The 18,095-nt window shown below is 52.8% G+C and overlaps 7 protein-coding genes across 7 annotated transcripts; 5 read left to right on the top strand and 2 right to left on the bottom strand.

The window, feature by feature from the left end:
* Positions 1–2,983: 2,983 nt before the first annotated feature.
* Positions 2,984–6,292, top strand: BDP55DRAFT_739944 (uncharacterized protein; the record flags this gene model as incomplete). The annotated part of the gene is made up of 4 exons (XM_060580405.1): positions 2,984–3,162; positions 3,218–3,414; positions 3,473–5,770; positions 5,828–6,292. 4 exons carry the CDS (start codon positions 2,984–2,986, stop codon positions 5,959–5,961), a joined length of 2,808 nt encoding a protein of 935 aa, XP_060421458.1. The 3' UTR covers positions 5,962–6,292.
* Positions 6,293–6,739: 447 nt separating this feature from the next.
* Positions 6,740–8,222, top strand: BDP55DRAFT_79732 (uncharacterized protein). The gene is made up of 5 exons (XM_060581225.1): positions 6,740–6,781; positions 6,835–7,329; positions 7,377–7,669; positions 7,728–7,872; positions 7,940–8,222. Coding segments are annotated over exons 1-5 (1,080 nt in total). The 5' UTR covers positions 6,740–6,779; the 3' UTR covers positions 8,085–8,222.
* Positions 8,223–9,166: 944 nt separating this feature from the next.
* On the top strand, positions 9,167–10,175 carry BDP55DRAFT_79724 (uncharacterized protein). The gene is made up of 2 exons (XM_060581224.1): positions 9,167–9,812; positions 9,860–10,175. Exons 1-2 carry the CDS (start codon positions 9,220–9,222, stop codon positions 9,975–9,977), a joined length of 711 nt encoding a protein of 236 aa, XP_060421456.1. The 5' UTR covers positions 9,167–9,219; the 3' UTR covers positions 9,978–10,175.
* Positions 10,176–10,881: 706 nt separating this feature from the next.
* Positions 10,882–12,652, bottom strand: BDP55DRAFT_568834 (uncharacterized protein; the record flags this gene model as incomplete). The annotated part of the gene is made up of 2 exons (XM_060570714.1): positions 10,882–12,469; positions 12,525–12,652. 2 exons carry the CDS (start codon positions 12,650–12,652, stop codon positions 10,882–10,884), a joined length of 1,716 nt encoding a protein of 571 aa, XP_060421455.1.
* Positions 12,653–13,068: 416 nt separating this feature from the next.
* BDP55DRAFT_774466 (kinase-like domain-containing protein) lies at positions 13,069–15,289 on the top strand (the record flags this gene model as incomplete). The annotated part of the gene is made up of 3 exons (XM_060581211.1): positions 13,069–13,516; positions 13,723–13,901; positions 13,949–15,289. The coding sequence occupies 3 exons, from the start codon at positions 13,069–13,071 to the stop codon at positions 15,017–15,019; spliced, it is 1,698 nt and encodes a 565-aa protein (XP_060421454.1). The 3' UTR covers positions 15,020–15,289.
* Positions 15,290–16,090: 801 nt separating this feature from the next.
* BDP55DRAFT_688243 (uncharacterized protein) lies at positions 16,091–16,586 on the top strand. Its single transcript, XM_060576623.1, has one exon. The coding sequence runs from the start codon at positions 16,144–16,146 to the stop codon at positions 16,315–16,317; it is 174 nt and encodes a 57-aa protein (XP_060421453.1). The 5' UTR covers positions 16,091–16,143; the 3' UTR covers positions 16,318–16,586.
* BDP55DRAFT_529922 (ankyrin repeat-containing domain protein) lies at positions 16,315–18,073 on the bottom strand (the record flags this gene model as incomplete). The annotated part of the gene is made up of 2 exons (XM_060567835.1): positions 16,315–16,382; positions 17,575–18,073. Coding segments are annotated over 2 exons (567 nt in total), but the record flags the coding sequence as incomplete, so codon positions are not given.
* Positions 18,074–18,095: the final 22 nt, after the last annotated feature.

Here is an 18,095-nt window from a genome sequence, read left to right as displayed (position 1 = left end):
TGGCAGGACAATGTTAGCGGAGAAGAAGTGAAGACGGCCACCTTAACAAAGACAACGACCCCTGGTGTGGACGGCATCACAACACGCCTCCTCCAGGCATGCTGGGATGTCATCTCGGAACCGGTCAGGCAGCTATTCCAGTCCTGTATGCGGGCCGGCCACTTTCCTCTGCCCTTCCGCAGAGCTGAGGTGGTCATGATCCAGAAGGCCGGCAGGGATGCCTCCAAGCCCGGGTCCTGGCGGCCGATCGCGCTCCTCTCGTGCCTGGGCAAGGGACTAGAGCGACTGATAGCCAGAAGGATGGCGTCCCTGGCGATTGTCGAGCGCATCATCAGTCCGCAACAGATCGGGGCTCTACAAGGCAGGTCAGCCGTCGATCTGACGACCTGCCTCACCCACGACATCGAGATGGCCCTCCTAAAAGGACTCACGGCGACACTTCTGACTATGGACGTAAAAGGGGCGTTCGACTCCGTCCTTCGGAACCGGCTCGTCATTAGACTGCGTCAGCAGGGATGGCCACATGGCCTGACCAGACTGATCTTTAGCTTCTGCTGCAACCGCACCGCTAGAGTCCGACTGGAAGAAAGCACAACGGAGTACTTCCCGCTGTCATGCGGGCTGCCTCAGGGGTCACCACTATCTCCCATTGCCTTTCTGCTCTACATCGCAGAGATACTTGAAGACGACCCGAACGCGCGATTCGGGTACGCGGACGACATCGCCACTCTGGCCATCAGCCCCTCCCTGGAGAGCAACGTCGCAATACTCAACCGAAGCGCAGCCGGCATTCTCAGATGGGGCTTGGAGAACAAGGTCTCCTTTGACCCGAGCAAGTGCGAGGTCATCCACTTTACTAGGAAGCACGGCCAGCCAGCGGAGCTGCCAGAGGTCCGGGCGGGGGATTTGGTGGTCAAGGCCTCGACGAAACCTGTACGCTGGCTGGGTGTCTGGTTCGACAAGAGACTGTCCTTCCGGCACCATGTCGACGCAAAAGTAGCTGCAGCAAAGAGGGCAGCTCAACATCTGAGACAGCTTACGAACACAAAGAGGGGACTCCCAGCGGCCGCCGTGCGAAAAGCCGTCGTCTCCTGCGTACTGCCGATCGCGCTCTTCGGCGCCGAAACATGGTACGCAGGTATCACGAAGCCGGCTTCGAGACGCCAAGCGGAGACAGACACGAATCCGCCTCTCCAAGGAAGACCCGTCAACACAGGCCAAAAGGGGCTCGTGCAGAAGATCGACAGCGTCATTACAGCGGCAGCAAGGGCCGTTCTGCCTGTCTGGAGGACAACGCCAACCAGTAGCCTCCTCCGAGACGCCGGCTTACCGTCAGCCAAAGTCGCCTTAGAGGGCGTCCGCTTACGGGCCGCAGTCCGACTACAGAGGATTGATCGCCGACACCCGCTAGTCGCGCGGCTCTCCCAGCAGGGACAGCAACAGACGAGACTACAACGGACGGCTGAACTTCTGCCAAGATGCGGAAGACCAGCGTTCCTTCAATCACAGTACCTGCCAAGCTCACAGGATCAGATAGTAGTTCAATGCAAAGAAGAGGCTGCGAAAGCTTTCGAGCGCTGGCTAAAGACAGTACCGGAAAGCCATATGATCGTCTTCTCGGACGGCTCCAGGGCGACGAACGGAGCCGTGGGGTACGGCTTCGTCATCTACCGAGACTCCAAACGCATAGCACAAGGGTGCGGCCGACTCGGACTAGCAGAAGTGTTCGACGCCGAGGTCGAAGGGGCGCGAACCGGCCTCAGAAGGGCTCTGCTCACCAATCGCGGTCATCCAATCCACATATGTATCGACAACACCAGCGTTATACAAGGCATCCGCGGCAAGGCGCCGGACTCGTCACAAGACGCGTTCCTCGAAATCCAAGAAGCGGCCAGGATATTTGATATACGGACGCACTGGTCCCCGGGACACCAGGGCATCGAAGGAAACGAGGCCGCGGACCGGCTGGCCAAAGAAGGAACGACACTGCCGGCGCGGATGGGTCAAATGGCAACACTAGCGGGCATCAAGCGGCTTGCAAGGGAAAAATTACAAAGCCAGCACAGGAGATGGTGGTATAAAGAGCGAAGGCCGCGGTACGCGGACTTGGGGCTTGAGGCAGCTCTGTCCAGCCCTCCTGAACTGGCCTTGCCGCGGGCTACGTTACATCACCTGCTGGCGGCACGATCGGGTCACGGGGACTTCGAGCAATATCACCGACGTTTCAACCACGACGACGCTCTAATGATGTGCTCTTGTGGAGAGGCGAAAGACGTGGACCACCTGGTCTACTGTCGACTAACGCTGGCGAGGAGGCAACGGTGGCCGACCCTCCACTCTCGCAGTATGCCCGAGCCCATAGGCCCTATGGGATCTCTCGAGGCCTACTTCAAGAGATTAATCACCGACCCACGAGGCTTCGAGGCCTTTCTCCGCGTGACGGACTTCTTCCAGAAGATCTGTCTGCGGTAGCAGCATCCACACCTACGTAGATGTGAGTGCGGACTACAAAGAACCTCCCGATTCCAAGGGACGATTTGGGAAAGAATGAAACTGGGGCACCAGCGGGAACCGGGGACAGACAGAACGCGTAGTGGCCACAAGGCATGATTTGGAGGACGATGTAAAGAGACGACGTACTGTAGAGTAGGTAGCCTTGGCTCACGGCCCTCCACGCCATATACCCTTCGGGAGGTCTGCGGTAAGGGCTCTAGCCCGGCCGCCACGGCGTTAAATACAACAACAACAACAACAACATGACCACTACTTTTCTTGCCTGAAGCAGTCTGTTTGCGACAACGTCAACAGTCTGCGTCAACAGGCTTGTATACTAGGCTGCCTGATTAATGTGCTTCCGATCTTGCAAAACAGGTATAAAGCTGCATCAACGCCCTACCTTTTTGGCTATTTCTCGAAGCAACCTACAGAATCCGCTGACAACGCTTCTTCTAAAATGGAACACCATCTTCTACCCTGCATTCAAATGGCCCCTACTGGAACAGAAAGCTCTCTCTTGTTTTCAACGCGCGACTTGTGGCAGAACTCCATGGAACTTGTCATTCGAAATGTCGTCTCCATCCATTTCTGTCACACTATGTCCTTTGACGGGCAGCCTGCTCGTTCCGGCGAGGCAACAGGATTCGTCGTGGACGCTCAGGGAGGGTAACTAATAGCCTAAATCAACTAGGTGGTAGATCAGGATCACTAACGATAACAGTCTCATCTTGACGAACAGACACGTTGTGGGAGCCGGTCCTTTCTGGGGATCCGTATTATTCGAAAGCCACGAGGAGGTTGACGTGTACCCTGTGTATCGCGATCCCGTACATGACTTTGCTTTCTTACGATTCGATCCCAAGGCGGTCAAGCATACTGACCTCGGCGGGCTCCAGCTTCGCCCAGACCTTGCGGCAGGTAGGTGTACATATCGTAGCACTTGTGATCTCGGATAGACTGGCTAATGGACCTCCAGTGGGCCTTGAAGTTCGAGTCGTCGGCAACGATGCCGGGGAAAAAGTCAGCATTCTGTCTGCCTGTATCAGCCGCCTCGATCGCAATGCACCTAGTTGCTGTCGATCTTGTGATTCCAGTGACCTCAACACCTGCTACCTTCAGGCGAATGCATCGGCTAGCGGTGGTAGCTCTGGCAGTCCCGTCGTCAATATTGATGGTTATGTGGTAGCCCTACTAGCCGCCGTAAAACAGGCCGGCAGTGCATCCACTGCCTTTTTTCTCCCCCTTGACCGACCGCTCCGAGCATTGCAACACCTCCAGAGAGGTCAATTCGTTCCGAGGGGCGATCTACAATCTCGATTCCTTCTCAAAGCTTTTGAAGAGTGCAAGCATCTTGGTCTCACTGACGCCTGGGAGGCAGTCGTGCGACAAAAGTGTCCAGACGAGAACAGTTTACTCGTTGCAGAAGCTATCTTGCCAAATGGGCCTGCCGATCAAAAGATTGAGGAGGGCGACATTATCATGGGGATCAACGGAGAAATCGTTACCAAGTTCGATCAGCTCAACGACATCCTCGACTCGAGTGTGCATAATCTTATCCGTCTACAGCTTCAACGAGGAGGCGAGGTTATTGAGGTTGACGTTGAAGTTGGAGACCTACATGCGATTACTCCCGATCGCTTCATATCCGTCTCTGGTGCCATATTCCATACCATATCCTACCAAAAAGCTTACGCCTACGCTATCGCCTGCCAAGGAGTTTTCATCTCTCATGCTGCCAAAGCTTCGAGCTTCTTCGAAGTCGGCAGCAACTGCATAGTCCACAGCGTGGACAACAAGGAAGTTCCAGACTTAGAGACCTTTGGCAAGGTGATGGAAGGCATCCCGGATAGATCGCGGGTGATTGTCTCGTACAAGCATCTTACCGACTTGCACACTCTCCACTTCCGAGATATTCGCATCGATAGGCATTGGTTCCCCGAAATGAAACTAGGGGTGAGAAACGATCAGACCGGACGATGGGACTTCGTCAAGCTAGCCGATCCTCTCCCTCCAACCGCCTCCGTCTCTGGTTCCGCACAATTCACCAAGCTCGAGAATCTGGAGTCGAAGTTCCCGGCTGCTGCTGGCGTGCTGCAGAGCCTCGTCCACGTGGAATTTACCACACCTATTCGGCTGGACGGTTATCCGTTTTTCAGGGGTTGGACTATGGGGCTGGTCATTGACGCTGGTAAAGGCCTGCTTATTGCCTCGAGAGCTCGTGCGCCATTTGACCTATGCGACGTGATGGTCACTATCGCCCATTCAACTACTATCCCTGGCAAAATTTGCTTCCTTCACCCCTTGGAGAACTACGTCATTATCCAGTACGACCCCGATCTTGTTGATGCCCCTGTCAAAAGTGCTACTCTAAGCGCGGAGCGACTTATGCCTGGCTGTTCCGTCAATTTCATTGGTTGCGATCTGCTTCGACAGTTCGTGCATACTTCGACAGCGGTAACCGCAGTGACACCTAGGACAATACGGACTGCCGACGGCATTCCAAGATACCGGACACCCAATTTTGATGAGGTCATTATTGAGACGAAGCTAAACTCGAACTACCGCGCTGGTGTGCTTGTTTCAGACGATGGGGTCATCCGGGCCCTCTTTTTCTCCTATCTGGGGGGAGATAGCCAGAGTAATGACTTCCATCTTTTGGGGCTCGCTACATCTACTTTACTCCCTGTCATATCCCAAATTCAAGGAGGCATTACTCCGTCTCTCAGAATGTTGCCTGTCCAGTTCAGTTCCATTTCATTGGATAGGGCTAAGCCGAGAGGCTTATCTGACGAGTGGATTGATAAGATTACGAGAGCTAACCAGACGCGCGTCTTCATGGTCAGTCGACAGACGTTGGAACGAAGCAGACAAACTCCTTCGCTATTGGAAGGAGACCTTCTTCTCACTTTAAATGGGAAAATAATGGTTGAGACCACTGACCTGAACGTCATGTACTCCCATGAGGTTCTTGACGCTGTCGTTGTCCGCAACGGCCAAGAACATCGAATCAAGGCTAATACAATCACTACCGATGATGTAGAGACCGATCACGCCGTTTCCTTCTGTGGCGCCACATTACAACGACCATACCTTCCTGTGAGACAAAAGCTCAGCGAGCTACACAGCGAGGTCTATGTCACATTCCATGACTTAGGCTCACCTGCGAGCCGATTCAATCTTGAGCCCACTTACTTCATCACCCATGTTGATGGTAACCCGACGCCAGATCTGAAAGCATTTCTTGAGATCGCCAAGAAAATCCCAGACAACACCTGTGAGCAGAAAGGTCCAAAAGTTGTTGGCACCTAAACAGCTGACTTATGCCATGCAGATTTCCGCTTGAAGGTCGTCACTTCCGACAATGTCCGGATGGTGGTCCCCATGAAGAAGAACGAGCATGATTTCCCATTGAAGGAATGGACCAAGGATTCCTCTGGGTGGAAGACGGAGACGTTCAGAATTTAGGTCCTTAGCGAAGTCCCGGCAGGTGATTTTGTAGATGTTGTTCTTGTTGTTCTTGTTGTTCTTGTTGTTCTTGTTGTTCTTGTTGTTCTTGTTGTTCTTGTTGTTCTTGTTGTTGTCGTCGTAGGAGATCAAGTCCGGCAACATGAATGCGTGGTGCTTGTATAAGGATGCTTGGGGCCGTAAGCCGCTGCCGGGCCATATCACTTTGGAGACAAAGACAAAAAGTGACAGCGCTCATGTTGTGGTACAGGCAAAAGGCGAGTGTTCATAACGCCGTCAACGTCAATATATAAGAAAGGATCACTAGAATTGGCTTGCACCGTGAAGAAGACTTGAAGATGGTGAGGATCGAGGGCAAATAGTCACTTGAGGAGCGCCGCTGTCCAGTTAGAAGAGGCCGGAATGACAGGCGGGTACCAAGTTTGCCCCTGTGCGTCTGCTGTCCATGGCGATGCATGCACATCGGGCGAGATTGCTACTCCGGAGCTGGGGTGCGCGGACTGGCAATGTACTTGCAAGGGCACAGTGTGTGGGGGGTTCCACTCAATACATGCCCCCTTATTTCCAGTTACGCCTTTCATTGCAGTGCAGCTGGACTGAAAACGAATGCACAGAACTTGGACATACTCGTCAGCAGCCAACCCGTACCCTCGTCCCAAAATACCTGCCGAGCTCTTTCCCTCATGAGCAGCTTTTTAAATCGACGGGCTGCGAGTACGTATGGACTCCTCCCGCCCGGGACATGATGAAGAACTTAAACTGACCTCTACCAATCTGACGTCTTCGTCCACCAAGCCCACTTTAGTCTTGCTACCTCAATGTAAGCGCGTCAATGCACTAGCCCTCCGAGACTTCAGCTAAACAGTATCCAAGGACAGGCTCACATCTCGACCACGCGGTCGAGAAATTTACCAACTTCGACGGCACTTTTCATACCGAGCTTGCATGTGTTCACGGATCAGTATGGCTTCGCCCATGTATACCATGTATTGGAATCAAGGACAAGTGCAACACTCCGACTCCCCATAAGTGTAAGAGGGCTCTAGAGGATTATAAGACGGATAAAAACGAGCGTACTACGGCTCGAGACGAGTGTACTGATACTCCACACCACTGTTCTCAAACCCCACATACTCGACTCGTCGACTACGCAGTTTTCTCTAAAAGACGAACGGTGTTTAGCTCTTTATCTGATCCGAAGCCGCTTTGGATTCCTCATCCAGGCTCCGTTCCGGAATACCCCTCGGGTCGCTTTGATCGATTGGAGTTTGAGAGGGCAGTTCTCTCTGATCTGCTCTCGAAAGCCGAGCCAGGTGAACTTCGGCGAAACACTGTGGCATCAAACTACGTATATCGTGGTTATCAGGTGTAAGCAACTTGAGCATTTCCTATGGTTCTCTTTTGCTGATTAACAGTGCGTTGTTCGTCTGGACCGATCCGCTTCCGATGTTGCCCAAGTTCGAACCCACCCTACCGACTCGATACGTTGAGATGCGCACGTATTTCCCCTCTCTAGAAAACTTTCGGCAACTCTTTCACTGGCCTCCACCAGACAAAGACTTTGACTCCCGAGAAGACATCGTGTCCTATTGCGAAGAAGTCGTGAGGCTACAGCAACAGGTACCAAAAGCGAGGCAGTATGATGGAAAATTGTCAGGGCAAGGCTGCGGGATTTCGGGAGCTATTGATCCTCCTGGGGGGCGTGTTGGTAAGGGTTCTCTATCATGGAGCTTTTGTTCTTAAGATTTGTTGACATTCATTCTCAGCTGCAGTCTCAGAAAAGCAGAGCCTTGATGGGCCTGATAGGTCGCACCCTTGGTACCTCAGAGGCCCAACGGAAGAGGGTCAATATCACTGCCCCGATAAAGAATGTCGTGAACATCTCCCCACACGTTCCACCCCTTCTTACCAGTTAGTAGCCGTTCATTTGCATGATGATTATTTCTACACAGGGCTCACCAATGTCAACTTGCCACAGGATGTACGTTGACTGCCACACGAAACCTTACAGATGCCGTATACGCGGTTGCAACATCAGGTTCATATATAAAGAAAGCCGCATAATGCATGAAGAGGTTGCTTCTCATATGGACGCGCTCGACTGTCGTGCCCTTCGGTCGTAGACCATGGCGGTGTGGGAGGGACTTGCTTGCCACTAGCATTAATCGGGCTAAGATACCACCCGCGACCTCCGAATATTTTAGCAGACGTTAAACTCAACTCCACGCTATGCTTAGGTGGATAGTATGGGCTTGGACACCTCTGAGAGTCAGCCAGTCCAACTTGGGCTGAGCTGTTAGTGCAATCTGCCAAATTCTTCGCGGACCTATATTCTGACACCATGTCAGGTTTACGTTGGAATACGAGTCCGGATCCACATTATCACAGTATGTGTGCGTCAATTTATGAAGTCTGCTCCATCACAACGGCCGCGCTCTTGGAAGTGTAGATCCTGATTGTTCCCTCGAGTCCCTTTTCGCTGCACGTTGAGCGGCTATTTTCCGCAAAAGCCGGCCGTCCTTGTGGAGACATATACCTTTCAATCTATGCGAACTTCATATTCTCATCTTGGCACTCGCAACAGCAACCGTCGCAACCAGTATTGAATAGAGTACCAAAGCGGGGTCTATGCCTGTATCGCGAGGTCCATCCTTAGCATGACGGAACGCGAGTGAGTAGTGGGTTGCCTCAGCTGGTTGCGAGTGAATATAAGGATTGTGACGAGTGTGATTTTGAGTCATGATAGCAATAGTGGGATTGATCATCGGCCGATTGCGCTGTAGCCGCCTCCGGATCGCTTATTGAAAGTCAGTCTGCTTATTCGCTCTCGAAGTGTCGAAGTCCGAAGCTCGCGGACCCAAGCATCCCCCTGCGGACGAACCATGCATTGAAAAAGTGAGTCGAGGTCCCAAGAATGCTTTGATTTAGTTTGTGGGCTAATATTACTTCACGGTCTTAAGAAAGTAAGTTGTTGGTATTCCTATCACAGGGATGGTTCGAACCGTGGGTGACGAAGAGGTCAAAATCTATATATATTTAACTTCTGCGTAAGGTGTAAAAAGGAGGTTCTAACCGGAGGTTGGGTAGACCGTAGATCTCGTAAGTATGGTCTGTAAGTGGCCCCTGCGCGGGCCCCTTGCCTCGAGGTCGAATTGGACTTCCAATCCGACATAAGTACTTGAGTTGCATTAGCAACAGAAGCTTACTCATTCTTCTCAGGTGTGCGATCAATGTCATAGGTCTAAAATAGGATGCAGCATGGGATTGCCATGCAAATTCTGCCAAGAGCGAAATATTGAATGCTCTTACCGAAGACCGCGGAGAAAAACCGGCAGACCTCGAGCTACCGACCACCTGAGGACACTCTTGCCACGGTCCAACGATCACCTTGCATCTGTTGCAACCCCAGAAGGGAACACCGCGCTGCACCCGGAATTCAAGACTTTTGGTGTAGAAGCAAACCAATTCGAAAGCGAAGTCGGCCCAAAATGCCCAGATCAGGAAATTCAACCCACCCCAGAACCGCAAACGACCGACCACTCGAGGGCACTCTTGCCACGGACCAGTGGTCACCTGGCACCCGGTGCAGCCTCCGAAGGAGACGCCGCGCTGCGTTTAGAATTTAAGTCTGGATGTACAATGATCCATTGGGTGGTATTTCAACGATTTGACCCAAGCGGATTGGTCTACAATGGTTTACAGGAATGCTATTGTGTGCCCCTCGATCTCGTGGATGGTTTTGGTGACTCGATGCTTCAAGTTATGAAGCATTCCCGACGCATGCGTTTGGAGCCAGGTTACAATCAAGACTATCACAATCCTCTGATGATGGCATTCCCAGCGTATGTTATGTAAGTGAACTATTGCCCTTTACCGAGCTGTTTTAACTGAGAAATAGTCGAATTCATTACGTCGCTTATTTAAATTCCCGGCCTTTCAATCCTTTTACGCATTTGTGGGATTCTGAGGTGTATTCCGAAGCCAATGCCTCTCGTACTTATTATTGTCCAGAATAACTGTTGTCGAGGGACAGTTGCATTTAGTTGCTCGTTTCTATCAGGAGAAAACGGAATAGAAGATATTAGGATGTGAACTTGAAGATCCCTCATTGACAACATCGTTGAACATGCACGGGCCCATAACCCGCGCCTGGCGCGTAAAAGCGTGCCTAGGAATAGAGTCGACAGCGGCGGAACCCGTTCCTGTCAGGGATTATGTCTTAATCGGGATAAACGGGAAATTTTGATGATCACTGAATACCTGCGTTCATTGGCTAGTCACTTGGGCATCGCGGGGGTTGGGCCTGTCGGGTCCAAGAGGAAGCCGGAGCGGAAGAACCATGGTCGGATAGGCCGAGGACCCTCAACAGCAGATTAAGACTCTCCGAGCTGCCACTGAGACACCACCCATGAATGGACAAAGTGGCCATCATCGCTGGGCTGTGCTCTTGTTCGAGGGCGCTTGTTTCAAAGGCATGGTGGGTCAACTTTGAATGCATCGAGAGCTACGAACAGAGTGGGGAGACTTCGGTTCATAACTTGCAGGTGTGTCCCTGGTCCCAACAACCAGCTGCTTGGCGGCGGCTACGTGTAGGATATTCTCTGCTATTTGTCCTCGCGAGGAAAGCTCTCATATTTACCGACGCCGAACACACAGCGTCAGCATGATTACGGCGGGATACACAAAAGCCAACAGAGCCGCCGCTTGCGTTTTGGGTATTGTGGCATCATCGCAGTCAACTGCACTGACGTCACACCAATTAATCCGTCGGTATGCAAGTCGCCGTGGATGATATCGCGCAAATCACCAACCTCTCATTTGAGAGGACTCCAACAAATCTATATTGGCCTACTGAGAACCATCAGCATGGCTGACTGAAATGCCACATGGCTCCGTGCCGCTTTTGCGCACACTCCAGGTTCAGCTTATTAAACGTTTCTCGCGACGCGATTCTTGCGTTCGTCCTGCGAGCCGCCGCGCCGTACGGTCGGTAGATGTTCGACGTGAGATACGTATGCTGCGCCTGACATCGCGAAGAACCGCTTGAGAGTCCCGGGACGACGGCCCTATCATGGCCTGCTCCCATCGGGAGCCCAATATTTCGCCTCTTGTCTCTACTCGCCTTGGATCTAAGACCGTGGACGTGAGCCTGTCACTAGAAATCGATCCACTATTTGGACGAGCCGGCGCTGTTTCCTTGTCCAGCCTCCGTCGTTTCTGCCGAACTTCATCCTCCAAAGGTGACTCGTCGGTATGAAGACCCCGCTTCGCGCTTCGCTCACTACGTGACCCGTTGGCGGGGCGTTCCGCTTGTGCCGTCATCTCGGAAGGGACTAACGGCACTTGGTCCTCTACCCATCGAACGAGTTCGGTGTGTCGGGCGGCATTTTTACGCGCATCGACATACTCCGATGTGGCGCGAATGAATCTTGTAATGTGATCGTTCCTAGTCCGAACGTCACGCGCTCGTTTCTCTGCGTCGATGATGCTTTTCGTGCTGGTTTGCAGCATCGCGACTCGTCTCTGTTTGGGAATTTTTCTTCGGTCTGGATGTTCTTGGGTCAGGGCAAAGACATCCCGGGCCCGTGCCTTGGCTTTCTCGATGTTCTTTTGAGTCTCTTCCTCCTCCGATCCGCGTTCCATCGGCGACTCCAATGTCCGCAAAAATTCCTCCGTCTCGTGCGGCCTAAGTATGTCCAAGGCCACAAGCTCTTGCCAAGCTTTGTCGTAAGCCGGCTGGAGACGTTCGATAGTATTTCGATATTGGTCGAGCCACCAGTATTCGTAGTTGAGGTACTCGATCCACGTTGTCAGCTTGTCTTGCCTCCCAGGATCAACATTCAAATCAAACCGCTGCGAGAAACCATGTGATGACAGACGACGCTTCGCAGCACCAACATAGTCCTCAAAACCTTTGCAGCCGTGCTCCCTGCACAAGTATCGCTGTCGTCTGCGCAGCGACTGGTGCAGTTCCCAGTCGCCTTGGAGGCACGCTGGGTTCTTCTCAATCTCGGCTATCCTCCTCATACCCGCCTCCTTAGTGTATTCGGTTTTTGCGAAATGTTTCTCTTTCTCGATATATGCAAGAAATCCACCGTCATCGTCTTGCCGACCTCGGTTGTCATTTTGCCATTTGCCGAAGTCTTGCCATCTGGAAAGCTGCCTCTGGAATACAGTCTCAGGGCGATTTCCAGTAGAGGTGTTCAACCAGGGCCGCAGCGTGTCGACGAACGAGCTTGGGTCATTAAGAACAACTTCAAGCAGATCTATTGCGTATAGCGGCCGGCCGCCAGCCCTGACAAGACTTTGATGTGATTCCCTCTCGTATCTTATTTTCTCGGCCTCGGGATCAAGGACAGGGCTTAGGCATTCGGAATCGTCGGCGAACCGTACATCGCGCGGCGGCACGCCGCCAGCAAAGGCTTGATGCAGGCGGGCATCGAGCAAGTCCAAATCGAGGGAGCGGGAAAACGTCGTCGGGCACCGCGCGAGCGCTTTTTCTTGGGTCCTACGTCAGTTAGCAGTGGTCCCAGAGATGTGTGGCCAAACTGACCACAACTTACTTCAGTCTCTCACCGAGACGAAGCCGGTCGGCAACGGGGAGCGTTTCCCAATCGTCCACAGGCAGCTCGTAGTTTCCACCGGGGATGTAGTGTCGTGCCATAAAATCGCGGAACTGTTCATCATTCATATTGCACAAAGCATCGGCAGTAACCGCCACTGTCGTGCTGCCGTGGTCCATCTTGTTCGCGGTACACAGCGTTTGTCGGTGACGAGGGAGAGGTTGGAGTAACGGAGAGGCGCATTAAAGTGACGCGGAAGCGGCTCGCTACAGATTCCGGTCGTCACGTAAATGAGTTAGCTACACAAATGCGGGGGTAAATCATGCTCACCGGGGTACTTCGCTAGACCCCATTTCCCTGCAACACTGCTGGTACCCTTGTGAGGACAACGACCCTTGTCGGCTGACCAATGCGATGAAGTGTTAGGCGCGCGGTACACCACTCCTCTCTCGATGCATGGTCTTATAAGACAGACCAAAGGTCATTCCTGTACTTTGCAGGAACGCATTATTGCACCTTCATACTGCAGTCATCTCCATCCATCATGAATGAAACGGATATTATCGCGCACTTGTACCCATTTGCAAACATTGGAGAGAGGACTGCCAAAGCCATCAAAGCAAGCTCGCGCTATGTGCCTCCGTTGATTGAATTCACAGAGCGCCACTATGACCGTCATGAGCGAGAGTCAACGGAGCCATCGGCGAACCCCGACGCATCGGCTTACGACTACCTGCCACGGCTCGAGCTGAGATTCAGCGATATTCCAAGAACCAGTCGCGGACTGGTAGTCGGCTCAGATCCAGATTGTGATGTTGTTTTACCCTACCGCGGAATCAGTGGTCGCCATTTCTGTTTAACATTCGACAGCGCAGGCCGTCTCATCGTGAAGGACTTGGGGTCTCTTATGGGCACCGAGGTCACCTATGATGAAGAAGGGCACGGCAAAAGGAGCAATTTTTGCTGGATTGTCGGCGGTCACAAAATCCCAAGTGAGAAGCACATCATCATCTCGGTGCATCACACGGTATCTTTTTACATTTTCGTTCCGCACCATGATACCACGTCCCCCGAATATGCTGATCGTGTCAGCCACTTTCTTCGCGGTGCGGCGTCCACTGAAGACTTCTCGGCGACCTTGCCTTACCAAATCGTCCTAGAACCGAGCTGCCGACTGGGACGCACACACCTGGCCAAGGGGGAATATATCTCAAGAAGAAGCTAGGACAGGGGACTTTTGGCTCAGTCACCCACCTCTGGAACGTGAGCACTGGACGCGAATTCGCACTCAAAGAGCCTACTATCGTTGTCGCACGTCGACAGCAAGTCCGCCAGGAGTGGAAGCAGGAAGCACGTATCATGGGACAAATTTCACACGTCAGTGCCTTGACCTGTCACTGACCGGCGATAGCTGACCAAGGCAGAGGCATATCGTTGCTCTACTTGACGCGTCTTTCAACCCGTCTCCCCAGCTATTCCTTGAGTATGTGCCGGGCGGCTCGCTAGCCGGTCAAGCAGATTTGTCCTACAACGAGATTTTGACGATTCTCTGCCAATGTTTGTCTGCCGTGACGTATCTCCACGCCAGGAAACCGCCGATAGTACACAGAGACCTCAAGCCTGATAATATCCTCGTCCAATACCGATCGGATGGCGACATCTTCGTCAAACTTGGCGATTTCGGTCTGTCCAAAGACCAGTCTCAACTTTCGACGATTTGCGGCACCTTTCTTTATGTCGCACCAGAAATCCAGCCAAACGCCCAAGGCGAGCGAACTGGTTACTCCGCAGTCGTCGACGTGTGGTCCCTCGGCGTCGTCGCGTACGAGCTGATTTGTGGTCTTCCACGATACAGAGACGAGGACAAACGGGACAGTGATGTCTGGCTCAGCAGAATTCTTGAAAGATTCGGGGATGACTGCAAGAAGCACCCAGACAAACTCAGACATTTCATTCTAGAGGCTATGGTGGTTATGTCACCGAAACTTCGACATTCGGCTGCTGATTGCTACAGGGAAGTCGCTGCTCTCCCCTTCGCTGAGCAAGGCAAAACCTTTACGTCAAACATGATTTCCTTTACCGGGGACGAACGGGATTACTCAACAATACGCGGCAACGAAGGCTGTCCTGACAACCAAGCAAGCGACACAGTCAGACCCGAATCCTCCCCACTTGGTTCAATGACGGCGCAGACTTATTCGCCTTTCCTCGATCGATCAGGAGCTCCGGCTCCGGAATGCCACGTGCAGGCGCCAGCGGGGCACGAGATGACTTACACCAACCAACACTTTAAAGACTCGCTCAATTCGATCCTCTACGGGTCGTCCCTCGCATCGTGGTACAGGGGACAGGGGCTGGTACCTCCACATACGGAGAACTCTCAGGGCTGGAGCACTTGGGATGGCGGCGGACCGACAGACATAAGCACAGACGATGAAACACGGCAGGCGGCGCTGCTACTTCAAACCCTTGGCGATGCCCATGAAAGAACGTGAGCGAGAATTTGGTCATCAGGTCGGGACGCGTTCAGACCTTCTTGTTGTCATGACTTGGACCGGCCGCCTTTTGTGATGGGGTCTCTAAGGCGTCAGTGTTTGGTGTCTCAAGTGGTTCAAGGCGCTTCACTAAATTCGTTTTTGGGTTAGCAACTGAAGTTCACATCTCTACGCATGCTCAAGGTCCTATTCTGGGACTCTATATGTAGCCAATATGGTTGTGAAAGTATGAGAAATAAGGAGCGCTTCGCGGCCTGAAAAGAGCGAATTTCTTGAAGTTGTACCTGTTATGAACGTTGTGTTGTTATCTGCATTCATTCTGATCCCTCTTAGCCAAACCTCTACCGCCCTGCTATAAGTTGACCACCCCCTCCTAGATTCCCTCAGCTGAGGACGAAGGCGCGTACCAGCGGATTGCAGCTTAACCACGGCCTGAGGTCCATCGCGGGGTTAAAGGTTGTAGCTGGGTGCGGTCCTCCCCGAGCGTCCTGTTGTATAAGTTGGCATCGCTCGACGTAGGCGACGGCTTGTAAGGACAAAGTCAGTATCAGCCAACAGAAGATTCGAGTTATGCACGAACAGAGGGTGTATTTTCTCGGATGCCTCCAAGACGACTTCCTTTGCAACGAAATGCCTCCCATCGACAAAGCTAGCAACTTCCAGGGTAGAATCATTTCAGTCGAGATCGTTATCATCAGGCCAGGTGACTGGTGATCGTACCTTAGCCCACGAACATGATGGTATTAGTGTCGGGTAGAGAGCACTATTGGTTATGTCAACAACCCTACATGGTACTCTCTAGCCCATGCTCACCGCTATGGCTCAATGCGATTAAAGGCGGGCAACTTGTCGGCCAATCTCCCCGTTCGACGTGCAACATAATCGATAACTAGCTGGAGCCAGTTTGCAAGATGCGTTTCCAGGTCATCTACTCCAGTGTTTCGGGTGTGTAGGTTGGGATCGAGATACAGACGGGTTGACTTTATCTAGCGCCGAACGGTTCAGGAAAACCAAAGGTGTCTGCTGGCGTTACAAATTTCAGTCTCCCCTCATGGACCGCTTGCAACTAACTCGTGTGAAATATTCGGACAACGCCCACCCATATCATAACAATCTCTACAATTATGGAAGTTTCCACCAGAGCAGTTCGTGCATTGATAGCAGGTGCTATTTTCCCAGATGCCGAACGTGCAGATGTCGCACCAAATGGAAGACGAATCACGAAACGCGGAGTCCGCCTCTACAGTCATTTCATACTCGTCTGCCTGTCTCGCGTCTCGAGCCTCACGATCGTCTAAAACCTGGACAATTTCAGAGTGACCTCGTCGTCTGGCCCACCAGAGGGATGTCCTCCCGAAAGAGTCTTGACCGTCTGTCTCAATACCTTGTATTGTCAATAGAAAATGCGACAACATTTGCGTGACCCTTCCTAGCTGCTGCTGACAGGGGTGTGACGTTGTAATAATTTGCAATTGAGTCGTCGGCCCCCTTCTCAAGAAGCGACTTGACTACATCGACATGGCCGCTATCTGAGGCCAAGTTGAGTGGTGTCACTCCATTATTGTTCGCAACCGTGACATCGGCCCCCTTCTCAAGAAGCGACTTGACCACATCGACATGGCCACTGTCTGAGGATGAGTTGAGCGGTGTCCATCCGTCGTTGTCTGCAACCGTGACGTCGGCCCCCTTCTCAAGAAGCAACTTGACCACATCGACATGGCCACTACCTGAGGCTGAGTTGAGTGGTGTCCACCCGTGATTGTTCGCAACCGTGACATCGGCCCCCTTCTCAAGAAGCAACTTGACCACATCGACATGGCCACTGTCTGAGGCTGAGTTGAGCGGTGTCCATCCAGCATTACTCGCAACCGTGACGTCGGCCCCCTTCTCGAGAAGCGACTTGACCACATCGACATGGCCACTGTCTGAGGCTGAGTTGAGTGGTGTCCATCCGTCGTTGTCTGCAACCGTGACGTCGGCCCCCTTCTCAAGAAGCAACTTGACTACATCGACATGGCCACTGTCTGAGGCTGAGTTGAGTGGTGTCACTCCATTATTGTTCGCAACCGTGACATCGGCCCCCTTCTCGAGAAGCGACTTGATCACATCGACATGGCCACTATCTGAGGCTGAGTTGAGTGGTGTCCATCCATTATTGTTCGCAACCATGGCATCGGCCCCCTTCTCAAGAAGCGACTTGACCACATCCACATGGCCACTGTCTGAGGATGAGTTGAGCGGTGTCCATCCGTCGTTGTCTGCAACCGTGACGTCGGCCCCCTTCTCAAGAAGCAACTTGACCACATCGACATGGCCACTGCCTGAGGCCAAGTTGAGTGGTGTCCACCCGTGATTGTTCGCAACCGTGACATCGGCCCCCTTCTCAAGAAGCAACTTGACCACATCGACATGGCCACTGCCTGAGGCCAAGTTGAGCGGTGTCCATCCAGCATTACTCGCAACCGTGACATCGGCCCCCTTCTCAAGAAGCAACTTGACCACATCGACATGGCCACTGCCTGAGGCCAAGTTGAGCGGTGTCCATCCAGCATTACTCGCAACCGTGACATCGGCCCCCTTCTCAAGAAGCAACTTGACTACATCGACATGGCCACTATCTGAGGCCAAGTTGAGCGGTGTCCATCCAGCATTACTCGCAACCGTGACATCGGCCCCCTTCTCAAGAAGCGACTTGACCACATCGACATGGCCACTGTCTGAGGATGAGTTGAGCGGTGTCCATCCGTCGTTGTCTGCAACCGTGACGTCGGCCCCCTTCTCAAGAAGCAACTTGACCACATCGACATGGCCACTACCTGAGGCTGAGTTGAGTGGTGTCCACCCGTGATTGTTCGCAACCGTGACATCGGCCCCCTTCTCAAGAAGCAACTTGACCACATCGACATGGCCACTGTCTGAGGCTGAGTTGAGCGGTGTCCATCCAGCATTACTCGCAACCGTGACGTCGGCCCCCTTCTCGAGAAGCGACTTGACCACATCGACATGGCCACTGTCTGAGGCTGAGTTGAGCGGTGTCCATCCAGCATTACTCGCAACCGTGACGTCGGCCCCCTTC

This window comes from Colletotrichum godetiae, assembly GCF_030913485.1.
Source record: "Colletotrichum godetiae strain CBS 193.32 chromosome Unknown BDP55scaffold_131, whole genome shotgun sequence".
Classification (NCBI taxonomy): domain Eukaryota; kingdom Fungi; phylum Ascomycota; class Sordariomycetes; order Glomerellales; family Glomerellaceae; genus Colletotrichum; species Colletotrichum godetiae.
The sequence above is the reverse complement of the archived record's forward strand: the minus strand, read 5'-3'. Positions and strand labels throughout refer to the sequence as shown.